At 39.9% G+C, this 14,683-nt stretch overlaps 1 protein-coding gene across 4 annotated transcripts in view; it reads left to right on the forward strand.

Moving 5' to 3' along the window:
* RALGAPB (Ral GTPase activating protein non-catalytic subunit beta) overlaps positions 1-14,683 on the forward strand; it is a 64,183-nt gene that overhangs the window by 27,189 nt on the left and 22,311 nt on the right. The window contains exons 10-19 of one of the 4 annotated variants that reach the window (XM_041490432.1): positions 231-266; positions 2,009-2,210; positions 3,607-3,774; positions 4,537-4,651; positions 4,885-5,032; positions 7,531-7,595; positions 7,760-7,892; positions 9,852-9,985; positions 11,842-12,024; positions 14,053-14,204. In XM_041490432.1, the coding sequence (XP_041346366.1) occupies positions 231-266; positions 2,009-2,210; positions 3,607-3,774; positions 4,537-4,651; positions 4,885-5,032; positions 7,531-7,595; positions 7,760-7,892; positions 9,852-9,985; positions 11,842-12,024; positions 14,053-14,204 (1,336 nt within the window). The remainder of the gene's footprint in view (positions 1-230; positions 267-2,008; positions 2,211-3,606; positions 3,775-4,536; positions 4,652-4,884; positions 5,033-7,530; positions 7,596-7,759; positions 7,893-9,851; positions 9,986-11,841; positions 12,025-14,052; positions 14,205-14,683) is intronic. The other 3 variants (XM_041490433.1, XM_041490434.1, XM_041490435.1) reach the window with 3 other exon arrangements.

Consider the following 14,683-nt stretch of genomic DNA (forward strand, 5'->3'; position numbering starts at 1 on the left):
TTTGTAACTTTTTGTTCATTGTTTTGCATGGTATTTTCAAAACCATAATTTTGGACCTGTATGCCAATTTCCTATGTGTTTAACAAGCTTGCTGTATCATAAAGCTTTTAATCTATTTTTTAGAAAGCTAAAAGCTTCTTAACTTATATTACAATTTCACCATCTTAAAAGTATTTTATAACTACTGCTGTCCTTTGATTTTTTTCCATTTTATTTCTATTATCTTGCAGCATCTTTTATCCAAATTCTTCTTTCTTATAAATCTTGTAAGTAGGAACCAGTAGCTTTTCCTTAATTACGGTCATGCTTTTCTTTTTCCATAATCCCATATTTTATTTGTAAATTCATTCTCATTGTCTCTTGTAGCTTTTGCACTTTTACTTGAAAAAGACAAGTAATTTTTTTTGTGTGTGTTTTTGAATGGGGAGGATTGTTGGCAAAAGCAAATTAATCTGCCTGAATCAGACCCATCTTTTCTGTACTTTAGTCTGTGGTCATGTCATGAATTTCAGGACTTTGCACTAACCATGTTTTTTTTACTTAAAGCTTATTTTACAGACCTGGTGTTTGATTTGTATGCATTGTGCATGTAGTGTTTTTTTCCAACTAGAGTATATTGCTGGATAGCTTATTTAGGACAAAAAATGGCTCATGGGAAGATGCATAAAGATTTGTACTTATTTTCTACTTAACGTCAATGAAAATTTATGAGGTAAACGTAGGTTAAATGCGAAATTTGAGAACAAAAAATTAGGAGTAGGCACTTGTCATTAAGAAATTTCCTTTAAAACAAAACAAAAAATCACCCTATCTATAAATTACAGGTATTCCAATAGCTAAAGTGTTAACATGCCTTTGTTTGCAAGGCTGACTGTGAACCTGCTGTTCCCCAGTGTCCCAGAGTTGAGACAGGAGAAGTTCTCTTTTGCTGGTAGAAGCACATAGGTGTCATTATGGCAGGCATACATATTGTCTGCTGTTTGCTTTTGTAGTTTATAAAAGTTTTGGAAATCCATGTAGCCTTAGCTAAAAAAAATGGACACACTGTTTAAGATGTTAGTAATCTTAGCGCAAGGCTGTCCAAGGAAGAGGAAAAAAATTGGGAAAAAAAATCACATTGAGTGCAATATATATTTTGTTTTGGTAGCTATCCTGGAAGAAAGGATGTAGCCAACAGAGAAGTGGTCTCATATCCACACAATGCTGATGTGTGAAAGGGAGACCAGAAACCTCTCCAGAAGGACATGGATTGGAGTGGTGTGGGCTGGCAGAACTGGCCTGCAGGGAGGGAGCACAGAGCTGGGCAGAACCAGGTCAGGACCTTCGGAGAGGCTCATAGAGCTTTTGTAGGATAAGGGAGCAGGAGATGGCCAGCCCGTGGTAGCTGCTCTATGGAGGCTCTCTTGTTTATTTGGCAGTTGTAGTGGTCATGTGAGGAAAGAGACCAAATTAGGAGAATGGGATTCCACAACTTTCTCTTTGTCATATGAAGCGTTCAAATGTTTCTATTATTTTTTAATAAGTATGTTTGTACAACAAAACTGGATGAAAGCCACTTGGTATTCAGGGCAGCATGAGATGAGTTGGCTAGCTGGAAGTGAAGCACTTCCTTGGAGGTCAATAGTAATGGCACCATTGAAATTTTTTTTTGTTTTTTTAAGGGAGCAAGGGAAGGTGGCTTTTCATTTTTGTGGGGACCAGAACGAGGTGAGGCAGATCCTTGCCCTTTGAGAGAGGGTAGGAAGCTAGTATTGGATATAAACGCTCTCTTCCCAGTAAAAAGTTGGGACAGTCTCTAGGATATGAAGGTCAGTTGTTGTCATCCTTATGAAGTAAGCAAGTTAGGTATACCCACAAATATTTCCTGAACAGAGGCACTGGCTCAAATGCAGTGAATTAATAGCTTCATGTTAACTACTAAATTGGACTTGATCTTTGTGTCCAGGATCCCATGAGCCTATTCTGTACATTGTCACGTACAGTGAAACGCTGTTTTTTCTCTTCCCAGCTATAGCAACGCAGGCTAGTGTGGAGTTCCGCCGGAAAGGATCCCAAATGTCCACTGACACTATGGCTTCCAACCCCATGTTTGATGCAAGTGAATTCCCAGACAACTATGAAGCAGGAAGGGCAGAGGCATGCGGGACACTGTGTAGGATATTTTGTAGCAAGAAGACTGGGGAGGAAATATTACCAGCTTACCTATCCCGGTACTAACCTATCTTCCAGTTGCTTTATTGGTGTAACTTTATGGTGCAGACTAATTCCATTGAATAGCCATTCACTTGCTGTCTGAATCCTGTGTTGCCAGTTTAAAAACACCTAGCTGGCCTTCAGAGGCTGGAGGTGGGATTCCTGGCTAAACCCAGCACTGTTTTCCTCTCACATTTTCATGATGCTGCTTTTCACTGGGTTTTCTTCAGGTTTCGGTTGAGGGAGGGTACCTTAAAGTGCCTCCAGCTGGAAGGAACTTTATCTTTGGCACTTTCTTGCCTTCTGTATTTTTATTTTTGTTGAGTTTGTTACTGAATATTGTTCAGATGGAAAAAATAAGTGTGCAGGCATAAGACTCTGTACACTTTGTTAGACCGTAAAGGTTCTTGTGTTGTCAAATACCACATCACCGGGTTTGATTTTTGTAGTTGCTTTTTTTTTCACCCTCTGAGTATTGAAATGCAGTAATATCCCATTATTTGAACCATTATTTGAAATTTGTGTTTGAACTACCTTTGTGTTCAGTTTTACTTCTGAGAAAATGAAGCAGTATTGCCTGTCATAGTATACCTTTTTCACAAATTTTTGTTATGTAAAATATCAAATGCTAGAGGCAGAGAATCAGTTTTAAATCATGATTCTCTCAAACTTTTCAAGTACATTTGTCCCAGATGGCATTAAAACTTCCCAGAAGACTGAAAATTTTTATTTCTTGGATGTTGTAGTATTTTTTGTTTAGATAGTTCATATTTCTCTTGGCCAGTCAGTGGGATTCCTCTGTGTCTGCAAGACCTTTGAAACAACTAAGAGGGTATACATGTTGTCTAACAAGAACCTGCAAAAGAAACTAACTGGGTAGCTGGGTTTTTGCCCTTGCTTTTTCATTTGAAGTGGTTATGGTGGTTAAGCTGGTCTCGTTTTCCAAATTGCTGATCAGTGTGTCTTGTCTGGACATCTTGTCCATTGTTCTGTCCACTGCCTCCCCCAAGATTTCACAGTATTTTTCTCTTATTGGGGAGTTAAAATCAAGGTCTCGCTCCCACCCTTACATGGGAAGGGAGTAGTGGAGAGCAGGTGATCCACTCTTAGTATCCAGCTGGTTGTGCTTAGGCAGCTCCAAGTCTGGGTGTTGCAACAAGTCAAAGATTTCAGTAAAACTGCTGCACTGGCTTTTTGTATGAAACACCTGTCATTTGTGAGGGTTTATTAAGCTGGTCAGGTGTGCTTGCCTGTGCTTAAGTAATGTAGGGGAAGATTTATATCAACATTTCCTAGTTCTGTTTTTGAAACTTACTCTATTTTATGTAGACAAGATCAAATAATGGCTGCAGAATCGTGTGGGATTCAGATGATTTTATGTGCAAATAATTAAATCTTATCTTTCTTTGTCAGATTTTACATGCTTTTAATTCAGGGTTTGCAGATAGCAGATTTCGTTTGCCACCCAGTTCTTGCCAGTGTTATTCTAAACTCCCCTCCTCTGTTCTGCTGTGACCTGAAAGGCATCGATGTCGTGGTTCCCTACTTCATTTCAGCTCTGGAGACAATTTTACCTGACAGGTAAATTGCCATTTCCGTATAAACATTATCAGAGATGTTGGGAGGTGTCTGTCTTTTGTCATTCCTGCATAATTTCACCAAAGGAATTCTGCAATGTGGGGCCCACCGTGTGTATTCAGTGGTGATAATAGCAACACTGTGTAAACTCAAATTTTCAGTTTTGTTTAATGCAGTTTTCTTTAAAGCAATAACAGTGCTTATTTTAAATGAAATAAAAATTAGCTGCATATTCATTGGGCCAAAGCAGTGTCTTTAAGAATAGGAAAATATATTGAAATATGTCAAATGTATTGAAAGCCTATTGATTTTAAAGTAAACTTTCACAAGATATTAATTAGTGGCTGTTAATTAGTGCAGTGTATTCAATAAGTCAGTAATCTTATGCGTCATTAAATGGAAAAGTTGATAATTTAGACTGATGAAGTTGGAGTAGGTTCGTATCAGAGCTTTATAGATTTCTGAATGTTTTGCTGAGTGAGGCACTTAATAGTAGTCTCTACATGCCTTCTTCAGTGTATGTGTTATGTCTTGGTACCATGTTTCATTTTGATGTTAGGCATTTAGACAAAAAGCATTATTTATCTCCTGGGCTTAAATATGAGCCGCTGAATCTTTTGGATAGGTCTTGGAAAGAAACAGCTACCTTGCATACTGCAAATTACTTAAGACCATTGAGTGGGTGCATATTTGATATTAACTTAGTTGCATTCAGCTCCAGATTTTGTGAAAAGTTGATTGACTGTCTGATGCTTTGATTTGCAGGGAACTCTCAAAGTTTAAAATCTATGTAAACCCCACAGAGCTAAGAAGAGCTTCCATTAACATCTTGCTATCTCTGTTGCCTCTCCCTCATCATTTTGGAACAATAAAGTCTGAGGTAGTATATTTATCACTATGTTTAGTGTTCCGTTTTTCTTTCCCTGGGAGTGGGATTTGGATGGGTTGTGGGTTTTGGGTGTTTTTTTTAGCACCAGAACCCTTCCAGTGAACGTGAAAGAGTAAGACCATATTGCAGGGTGTCAGTAGCAGTGTGTGCTGTGAATGTTGGCTTTTGAAACCCTGCTGACATGATCTTTAATTGATACTGAAATAAGTGTATTTTTTCTTCAGGTTGTCCTGGAAGGGAAATTCAGCAATGACGAAAGCTCAGCATATGATAAACCAGTAACATTCCTGTCCTTGAAGCTGAGGCTTGTGAATATCCTTATAGGAGCTTTGCAAACGGAAACTGATCCAAACAACACTCAAATGATACTAGGTTATTTCAGCTTTTTAATTTATTAAATGTGTTATAGAAATGTCTGTCTTAATCTGTCCTGGAGTAATATGGGTTATTAGTGATATGTTGCTTTGCAAGAAGAAGGTTTAACTTCCTGGCAAGTTGTCATATGTGTAATTTCCCTCATACTATGAAAATATCTTAAAAAGCCTCGAATTTTTGTTAATCTCTCTCTTTTCTCTCTTTTTATGTGGGGTAGTACTAGAAAAGTAGAAGCAAAAAAAAAAGCACATTCTAGCACAGAAAGTCAGTCATAACTGGAAACGGAAGTAGGCAAAAATGTCATAATTTTAGGAAGGATTCCTGACTAAAGGAATTCAGAGAAAACGTTAGGTTTTGGCACAGTTAAGCCTAAGAAACATATTGACGTACTAATGACTGGTCATCCAGCATTGGCAAAATACAGATGACATTTCTTTAGTGGTGTGTAAATCCTCAGACAAAATGCAAAATGGAATAGTGTGGAGCTGCACTATGCACAGTTTGGCAAACTTCTCAAGGTAGTGAGTGGATTCACATTATTCTGAACACTCAGAAAGGAAGCAGAAGGTGAAAACTCAGTGCATAATCTGTCAAGTTAAATATGTTTTCAGATAAGTACAAATGTACATGCCTATTATTCTTACTTGTCCCCCCTTATTCTTCTCTTTTTAGAAGTGCTCTTTCAACATGACGGTATTCTTGCCCTTATACTTTCCTTTTTTCTGTTTAAAAAGGCAACAGTCTTGTGCTGTGAGAGGAGTGTCTGCCTTGTTCTGGGAGGCAGATAGTTTACCTGCTTAACAGGGGAGGGCAAGAAAATGACTCATAGTTAAAGGAAAGGGAACAAATCAAAATCTAAAGACTTCTGGAAAGTTATCTTGCAATAGTTTCAGCAGTTTCTTTTCTCTCAGAAGACTAGAGTAGAATAATTTGAAAGAATAATTTGCACCCAGTGCTGGTGAAGGGGTGAGAATATCTATGGCTGCCAAGTGAAACCCTTAGAGCATTGGTGCACCTGAGGTTGTCCCACCTCCAGTACTGTGTCTGACACCTCAGGGTGATGCTTTGTTAAATCCCACCCCTGTGGTGCCATGCCCCTCCACACTGAGTTGGTCTGCAGCCAGCTGGATAGCTGCTCTACCTAGAATGGCTTTTCTACTAGGAATTAATATTCCCATGCTAGTCCCTGCCAGTTCACCTGCCCTGTATTCCTCCTCTTAAGCTCCTGTTTCCATATGTGAAGTTATTTCCTGCTGAATTTAGCCAGTTTAGTCAGAAATTCTCACATGTGCCACCAGCTTCTCAAAAAAAGCAGGGTTTGTTTCCATCTGCCAGTAAATGTTTGTCAGCAAGTGGTGCATTTCATAGAATCACAGAGTGGTTGGGGTTGGAAAAAAAATCCTTAAAGCTCGTATCATTCCACCCTGCTATTCCACCATGCATTCCACCCCCATTCCCTGGATAGGGACACCTTCCACTAGACCAGATTGCTCCAAGCCCTGTCCAGCCTGGCCTTGGGCCATTCCAGGGATGGGGCAGCTACAGCTTCTCTGGACAGCCTGTGTCAGGGCCTTCCCACCCTCACAGGGAAGAATTTCTTGCCACCATCCCACTTCACCTTGCCCTCTCTCAGTGTAAAAACATTCCCCCTTGTCATGTCATTTCCCTTCACAGAGTAAGTTTTGTTTTCCTAAATGTTCATTGATAGATGAGACAGGGGAGGGAGGCAGAAAATTGAAACTGAAGCCACCAAATGTGCCAGTGTCAGCCAGTTTCAGGTCCATTCCTTATTGCTTCCCTCATCATCTGGGGGTGACGCTGCCAAGCAGGTAACCTGAGTTTTTAAATGAGCACAGTCTGATATGAGACAAGGAACCACTCCAGCCCTTCTGTGAAGCCAAGATCCTTCCAAACTGAGAAATTTGACAGACCTGTCACAGAAAGTTGAGGCTGGAGGAGAGCTCTGGATATCATTCAGTCTAACTCCCTGCTAAGGCAGAGTCAGCAGGAGCAGGTGACACAAGAACTTGTCCAGGTGGGTTTTGAATGTCCTCAGAGAGGTAGACTCCATGACCTCCCTGGGCAGCCTCTTCCAGTGCTTTGCCACCCTCCATGGAAGGAACATTTTCCTCATGTTGAGGTAGAACTTCTTGTATTTTAGTTTGTGTATTACTCCTTGTCCTATTGCTGGGTACCACTAAACAGTCTGGCACCATCTTCTGGACACCCACCTTGAGATACTGATATGTAATGATGAGATCCACTCTCAGTCTTTAGACTCTGTTCAAAGCATTTTTAACATTGCTGAAAGCACTCTCTGTCTCAACTTTCATCTGCTTCAAATGGCTAAGCTCAAAGCAAGTCCTGTGTTTTAATAAGAGATTTTGTAAAACGGGACTGCAAACCTCTATGTTAGACCTTCTGTGCTGGTTGGTAACTTTTAGTAGTGAATTCTTCTGTAGTCCATAGTTACCTTCTTCTATCTGATTCTGCAGGTGCAATGTTAAATATTGTTCAGGATTCAGCACTGCTAGAAGCCATTGGCTGTCAGATGGAAACAGTGAGTATTTTTGTTTATGAAGTTGCTTCTTCAGAAAGAATGCATTCCTCACTTTACCTGCTACTGAGAGGGGCTCAGGTAGCATCTTGAGGTTTGGTCTCCTGTATGAGCATGGGGAACTCAAAAAATTTTCTCATCTTTCTAAACTGCCTTTCACTCTGCAGAATGGTGGTGAAAACAACCTCTTCAAAAGCCACAGTCGCACGAACAGTGGCATTAGCACTGCAAGCGGTGGCAGCACGGAGCCCACGACACCTGACAGCGAGCGGCCAGCACAGGCCCTCCTGAGGGATTATGGTAAGGATAGCTCTTTGGAAAACCCTAGCACGGTATGCCAGGTTGATGTTTCCTGGGTTTTTCTGTTCCAGTTCTGGCTAAAGGATTAATGTGCCCAGTGTTTGAAGCCAGGGGAATAGCCCAGCTGTGTGCTGCAAGCCTGCATTCACATTTGCCTTTCCAGTGGCTGTCTTAACCCTACTAAAGGACTCTAAACGTTTTCAAAATTAGAATGTAAAAGCTTATGAAAAAGGTGTTTGCAGACTTTGTTTTCAAGACACTTCATTTCTGTCAACAAGAATGGTGTATATGTTCACCAAGTGTAAATTAATTTCTTCATTAGTTTTGATAGCATTCCAAATGCTTGCCTGACCTCTGCAGCACCTTTTCTTAAACCACATTTAAAGAACATTTCAGGGACTCTGGCTTTTATAGAGCAAGTAAGCAGAAGGCTTGTGATACACTGTAACAATAGAATTTAGTAATTAACTTTATTTTGCTGTGTCTTGTACTGTCTGTTTTTGACTCTCTGTAGTAAAATCCATGTTCTAAATCTGTGTGTGGTAAGCTGGCTGACTGTCAAGATCCTGCAATTTCATTTGCTCCTTTGATCTTCAATTTAAGTGATGTTGGCCAATTAAATGTGTGAACAAAGCACCTTTATTCTATTGTAGCCTAGACTGACAATTCTGTCATCACCAACCAAAAATATTTGGTGGTGTTTTTTTCATCTAGATCTGTAAATAGCCAGAGGAGGGAGATTATCAGAAAAGGCTTCAGTATATTCTAGGGATTCATAAAAACCTGTTGGTGCTTTCCCTTTTCCCAAGGATTTGCTTGTTTGAAATTATCAAAGCACTAGTTTTCTGCACACTATTTGAATTGTGTGTTTAATTTATGTGGTTTTTCATTTATAAGTGCTTGTAAAAATACTCATTTGTAAAATTTAAAAGATCTTCTAAATATTTGAATTGCAGTCTTCATACCATGACATAACTTGAAATACATTTTTGTAGTGTATTCATTTTCTTGGATTTTTACAATTTCTTGGGCACAGAAGGTAAGGTTGTAACAAGCTTATGAACACAAAAGAATCGGTGTTTCCACAGGATTCTTCAAACAAGAGAAAATTGAAAACATGATGGTCTATTGTTACTGTTTAGCCATAGTAAACTCTTGAGTCTGCTCCTGGTGTGACACTGGACATAGTTCTTAAGTGTTAAATTAGGTAATTTAAATTTTGGGAAGGATATGACTTACCTGTCATAGTTCTCATGTCTTGTTATGACTACTCATTGACCAGTTTTTTTATTTCTGACATTAATTTGCGTACTTCAGTTTTAACAAATACGGATAGTATTTATGTTTCATAGTATTTTGAAGTGAGGACAACTGATACTTAAAACACTTCCTATTTTTAATTTTCAGTTAAAGGTTCAAGGACACAGAAGGTTAAAAAGAATCATTTCTCTAGCACTGATTCTTTCATTATCTGTGTCTATTGAACTAGTGCAGCTTTTGATAAACATTAGGTGTGGATTGAATGGTTAACATCTGACACAGATATCTGAAATGACATGTTCTCCTTAGTTCCTCAGTGCAGCTACTAAAGTTTAATGTACATTACCAAAGCATGTCTTTTCCAGAAACTAAAAGATGTAACGTGACAGACAATTTAAGTACAATAGCAAAACCTGAAGCTGGCTATTCTGCTGCTGAAATGCAGCAGAGCTGTGGGATTATTCAGAATGTCTAAAAAAATCAAATTGACCTAACTGGTCCGAATGGGTTTGTATAATGCCTGGAGAGCATGTGAGGGAGTTAGCCTGTGCAAAAGGCATCAACCAGTTTCAAGATAGTTAGGGTTTATTTTATGTCTGTATTGTGTCTGCTTTGCCTTGTGCCCGTGCTTTGTTTTTTGTCACTAATGCTTAGTTATTTTTCCTCCCTGTGGTGTGTGGTTTTGGGGTTATATCCTAGCTCTTCATACAGATACAGCTGCTGGATTGCTGATCCGCAGCATTCACCTGGTAACCCAAAGGCTCAACTCCCAGTGGAGGCAGGACATGAGTATCTCTCTGGCTGCCCTGGAGCTGCTCTCTGGACTGGCAAAGGTGAGACGTGCAGGTTGATGTGCTCTGGCCCCTTCTCACAGGGTGGTTGTGGTCCTGCTGCCTTGGGTGAAAGTCATGCCACAAAACAGATTCTCTGGCTGAGTTTGTCAGCAACTATTCTGTTTGGCAATGAGAAAGAAACAGTACTGCTGTTGTAGGTAATTTTCTCCCACAGTGTAAACACCCTGTGGCTCAAAGGAAATGTAGCCTGGGAGTGCTTTTTAGCTGAAACTTCTGTTGTACCATTTTTCCCCTTCCCTCTCATCTTGGAAATAGTTTCTAGAGCTTGATAAAATGTAGTGTATTGCTAATAGGAAGTGTACTTAGAGCAGCCGTGATAACCTGGTGTGACAATTCAGCATTTCCTGTCATAATCCCTCAGGAACTCAACAGATCTTTTTTAATGTGTGTCTCAGGCAGTTTTTAGAACATTAAGTCAGCACTGAGCCATATTGGTCTGGGGTGTTTATTCTCTACTGCAGTAGCATGAACTGAAGAATGTATTTGGAAGTGTTCTGAAATGAATTAATGTGTGTTATTGGATCTCATAGAGTACCATACAGAACCAGGCATTCTGCAGCTTGTGCGGTTAAGCCAGGGTCTTCTTGGTTGGTTTTTTTTTTCTTCCAGGATTATGGGAACGTGGAAATATATTATCTTTACACATGTGTCCCCAGATTAATGTTAAATATTGTAGTCTTTGTATAATTCTCATGCAACTGAGGTAATTCTTGCCCTGGAATATATTTCCCCTTTACAATAAAGTGGGAAAAAATAGATCACTTCCTCCTGTGAAACTACTGTGGGGACTTGTTCTGCATGGGCCTTTGGAGGTGACACGTCCCAAAGCCTTTCTCAGGTAGGGGCTGTTCCCCTGTCTTCTGTCTGTTCAGCACCAGGCTATCAGTGGGACTTAGAAAAGTCAAAAATCTTGTTTCCTGCAGGAGTTTCTTGCTGGTTTACAAACCTGCCTTTCATAAGCTCATCTTGAGGGGACTCTGTTGTAGATCAAGAGCTTCTGAAGGATGTTTAGCTAAATCCTGGGGCTCTGAATTGTCACTCCCATTTGTGGAGTACAGCTGCCAGGCTTCAGTGCTGGCACCAGCAAGTCCATCCACCTTCCTGCTTGGATAAGCATGGTCAGATGCTGCAGAGTAGAAAAATCCATCTTTTCCTATGCTGAGTCACAAGCCATGAATAAGAGAGAAAGTTCTTTAGCCTTACAGTGCAGATCCTCATGGCTCGTTGTGCTGTTTCCTGACCTTCTCATCTGGAGCCTTGCTCTCTGCAGCCCTGAGCTGGGAAAGAAGCAGAGAGAGGTGTTTGCAGTGAGTTGTGGGAAAGAGGTTATGGGGTTTTTATCAGTCTGCTTGTCCTGGGGTGGCTTTTTTTGTTCCTTTTACTAGTGGTAAAAGTTACTGTGCTGAGAATGTGTCTAGGGGAAAGTTACTTGAGCAAAATGAAACCCTATGGAAGGAAGAGGTAGCAGTGAGTGGGTTCTTGGAGGTACAGAATGGGTTGCTAGAGCTGAAGGAGAGGCATTTGTGGGGAAAAAAGTTTTAATACTGCAAATTCAGCTTACATTTGGTTTCTTACCAAGCCACACTGGTACCATGCCTGCCCTTTGAAACCAAGCTATGCAATATGGTCACACCTCAGTGCAGCATTTCCTTACTTTTAGTTTCAATATCCATCACTGTTAAATAATTTTACCTGCAATTTTAAACTGTAATCAGAAAAGAGCTCAAATGTTTATTGCTGTTTCTTGAAACTGCATTTAGAAATGTTTTCCAAAAGTGGTTCTCTCTCTAAGATATTGTGGAGGAATTCTCACGCTGTCGCCCTCGTTGACGCAGGTGAAGGTGGTGGTTGATCCCGCGGATCGGAAGCGCGCCATCAGCTCCGTGTGCAGCTACATCGTCTACCAGTGCAGCCGCCCAGCCCCGCTGCACTCCCGGGACCTGCACTCCATGATCGTGGCAGCTTTCCAGTGCCTCTGTGTGTGGCTCACGGAGCACCCCGACATGCTGGATGAGAAGGTCAGAGTCTCCCATGGATAGACTTTGAGTGCTGCATCTGAAATGCCTTTTGTGCCTAACCTGTCTGTTCTCAATACTTGAAAATAGTGTGGTTTGCTTAGCTTTCTTAAGAATTTTAAAAATAGTTTCTGTGCAAAATACTTCTGAACTTTAGTTCCTGCTCATTATTTGCTACAGTTTTTGGCTTTAAAATTACCTGTATAGTTATAGGAGTGTCTCAGTCTTTCTTCTTGCTTTGTGGAACTGAAAAAAGAGAGAAGAAAAACTTGGAGAAACCCCATTAATTTCTGTATTTCTCTTTTGGTTATCCCATAGCTACTTGTTGCAAGTAGCCATGACTCTCCTCATTTCTCAGCTCTTACCTGACTAAAGCATTTTCTAGGCTTAACGGAATTCCTTTGATGCTAATATTTTGATAATAAGAGTTTGATTCACCGGTTTTCTAGAAACTGAAGCATAGCTCAGTATAAGGTGGAATTTACTTGGGAAGCTTGAGAAGTGCAGGAAATGAGACATGTTTTCAATTGCCTTCTGCCCTGCTGTTTAATAAGAAAAGAAAAAATTTGAATGCACATTTTCATTGTTAGTCTCTTTCAGAGCAAACATAGTGATCTTGCTGTGTTTTTATAGATAATATATATATGTATTATGTCATTTTGTTTTCTTTCTAGATAGAGCATTACATATCTTTATATTTTGTTTATTCTGTAACATATAGAAATATATATATTTTTTTAAAAAGAAGATGATTGAAAACCCACAAGCAGAACTTCATTTAAAGATGCTTTCTGCTCGTGCTTTGGAGTGCTGACTGGCATGGCAGTAAGTGACTGTGATAGGATAGGTTCCCTGGATGTGGCACAGGTTGTGTTTAGTCAGTTGCATAATGCTTTATTCCATTTCATTATGGTCTTTTTTATTTCAATTACCAGTATAAGGAGATAGTGCACACAGTATGTAACACTATGTCCTGGACATGAGTAGCTCATTCCTGAGTCATGATAGTCAGATGAGAACGTTTCCCTACATTTGCAAGTATTAAAAATGCAGCTTTCCAGGTGCCTCATCTGACATTTGCTTAAATTTCACATGCTGTATTGCTACTCTGCTGCAATTCTTTGTGGCCAGTCTTTTCAGCTCAATGCTGGTTAATTTTACTCTGTTAGAGAACTTTGATTTTTCTCTTCACCTTTTATTCTATGTCAACAATGATTATAAGGAAGGACAAAGGCCAAGACACAGAACCCTGTCTGGTTTCTGGTGGTACAACCTGACCAGTTGTGTTCAGTTTTAATCATTTATGTATTCAGGAGAAGTATTTCTTTATTATTTTGTAGCTCAAGCCGTGAGATCCGAACCTTTGCTGTAGCAATCTGAATATTTTCAGCGGGTGATTTTGTTCTGCACAGCACTGGTGTGTCATATCTGTAGTTCTACTGAGTGTTGGCCTCTCCTGTAATAGATTTGTTGAAGCTTTTACAATGTACTTTTAGAATGTTCTTATTTTTCTCTTGGTGAATTAGATACCATGATGTATTTTACTAATGAAATACTGATGTATTTTATTAATGATGTTGGCAATTGAAAAATTTGGAAAAGGATTTCTTGCAGCTTTCCAGATGAGTTTGTTCTTACTGTGCTTAGAACTTCTGCAGAGAGTTCTGGAAATACACTTATTATCTCTTAAAGTATGTTTACATTTTTCTGTAGCATTCATAATAGTCCTCTTGCCAGTTTGCTATACATGTAATGAAATACATTGTGTGTATTTATCCATTCAGAGAACTTTTTATCATTTTTACCATTACCATAGAATATAAATAGATAATATAAGTACACATCTGTAAACAGAAAAAATACCAGTTCTATAGCAAACGTGATCTCATTTTAACAGTGTAGGAGTAATCTTCTGCCTTTAAAAAGCTCATATTACAAGCAGTGGTTTTTTTTACTTAATGATATATCACTGTTTTCATGAGGTTTTGGATATATTTATCCAAGTGCTTCACAGTGGTTCTTGTGTTTTAGGATTGTTTAAAAGAGGTACTGGAGATTGTGGAGCTGGGCATTTCAGGGAGTAAATCCAAAAACAGTGAACAGGAGGTCAAGTACAAAGGAGATAAGGAGCCAAACCCTGCATCCATGCGAGTGAAGGATGCTGCTGAAGCTACACTGACGTGGTATGTAATTTGTCAGAGCATCTTTAATGTTTAGTATTGCCTTGTCTGAGTGTGTTTAACAGGGAGTTCACAGCTGGTGGTCCCTGATGTAACAAGAGCGTTTAAGAAGTTAGGCAGAAGTTCCCTGTCTTTGCCCTTTGGGCAGGGCTGTGCAGTGCCTTAGATCTCTCCCCTCCCCTTGCAGGTGTTAACAGAAAACAGATCCCTCTGATCACTGTTTTCCCCTCCTGCCTCCTCTCTTCCCTGTACAGCAAAACCCAAACCCTCCTTCAGCTGTGGTGTTCTGTTCCTGGCCAGGCCTCTCTGCAGACAGCAATTCCTTCTCTCCTTCACTTACCCCAGTGATCTTGTCTTCCCATATCATCTTCTCCTCAGCCTGACAACATATGCTGTCCCCACCCTGGTTAGAAAACTGGTAGACACTGTGTGACAGCAGGGAATGGCACATGCAGCACATGTATGCTGCAGCAGGATCGGAT

The sequence above is a fragment of the Pyrgilauda ruficollis genome, unplaced genomic scaffold, assembly GCF_017590135.1.
Source record: "Pyrgilauda ruficollis isolate IOZ18807 unplaced genomic scaffold, ASM1759013v1 scaffold123, whole genome shotgun sequence".
In the NCBI taxonomy this organism is placed as follows: domain Eukaryota; kingdom Metazoa; phylum Chordata; class Aves; order Passeriformes; family Passeridae; genus Pyrgilauda; species Pyrgilauda ruficollis.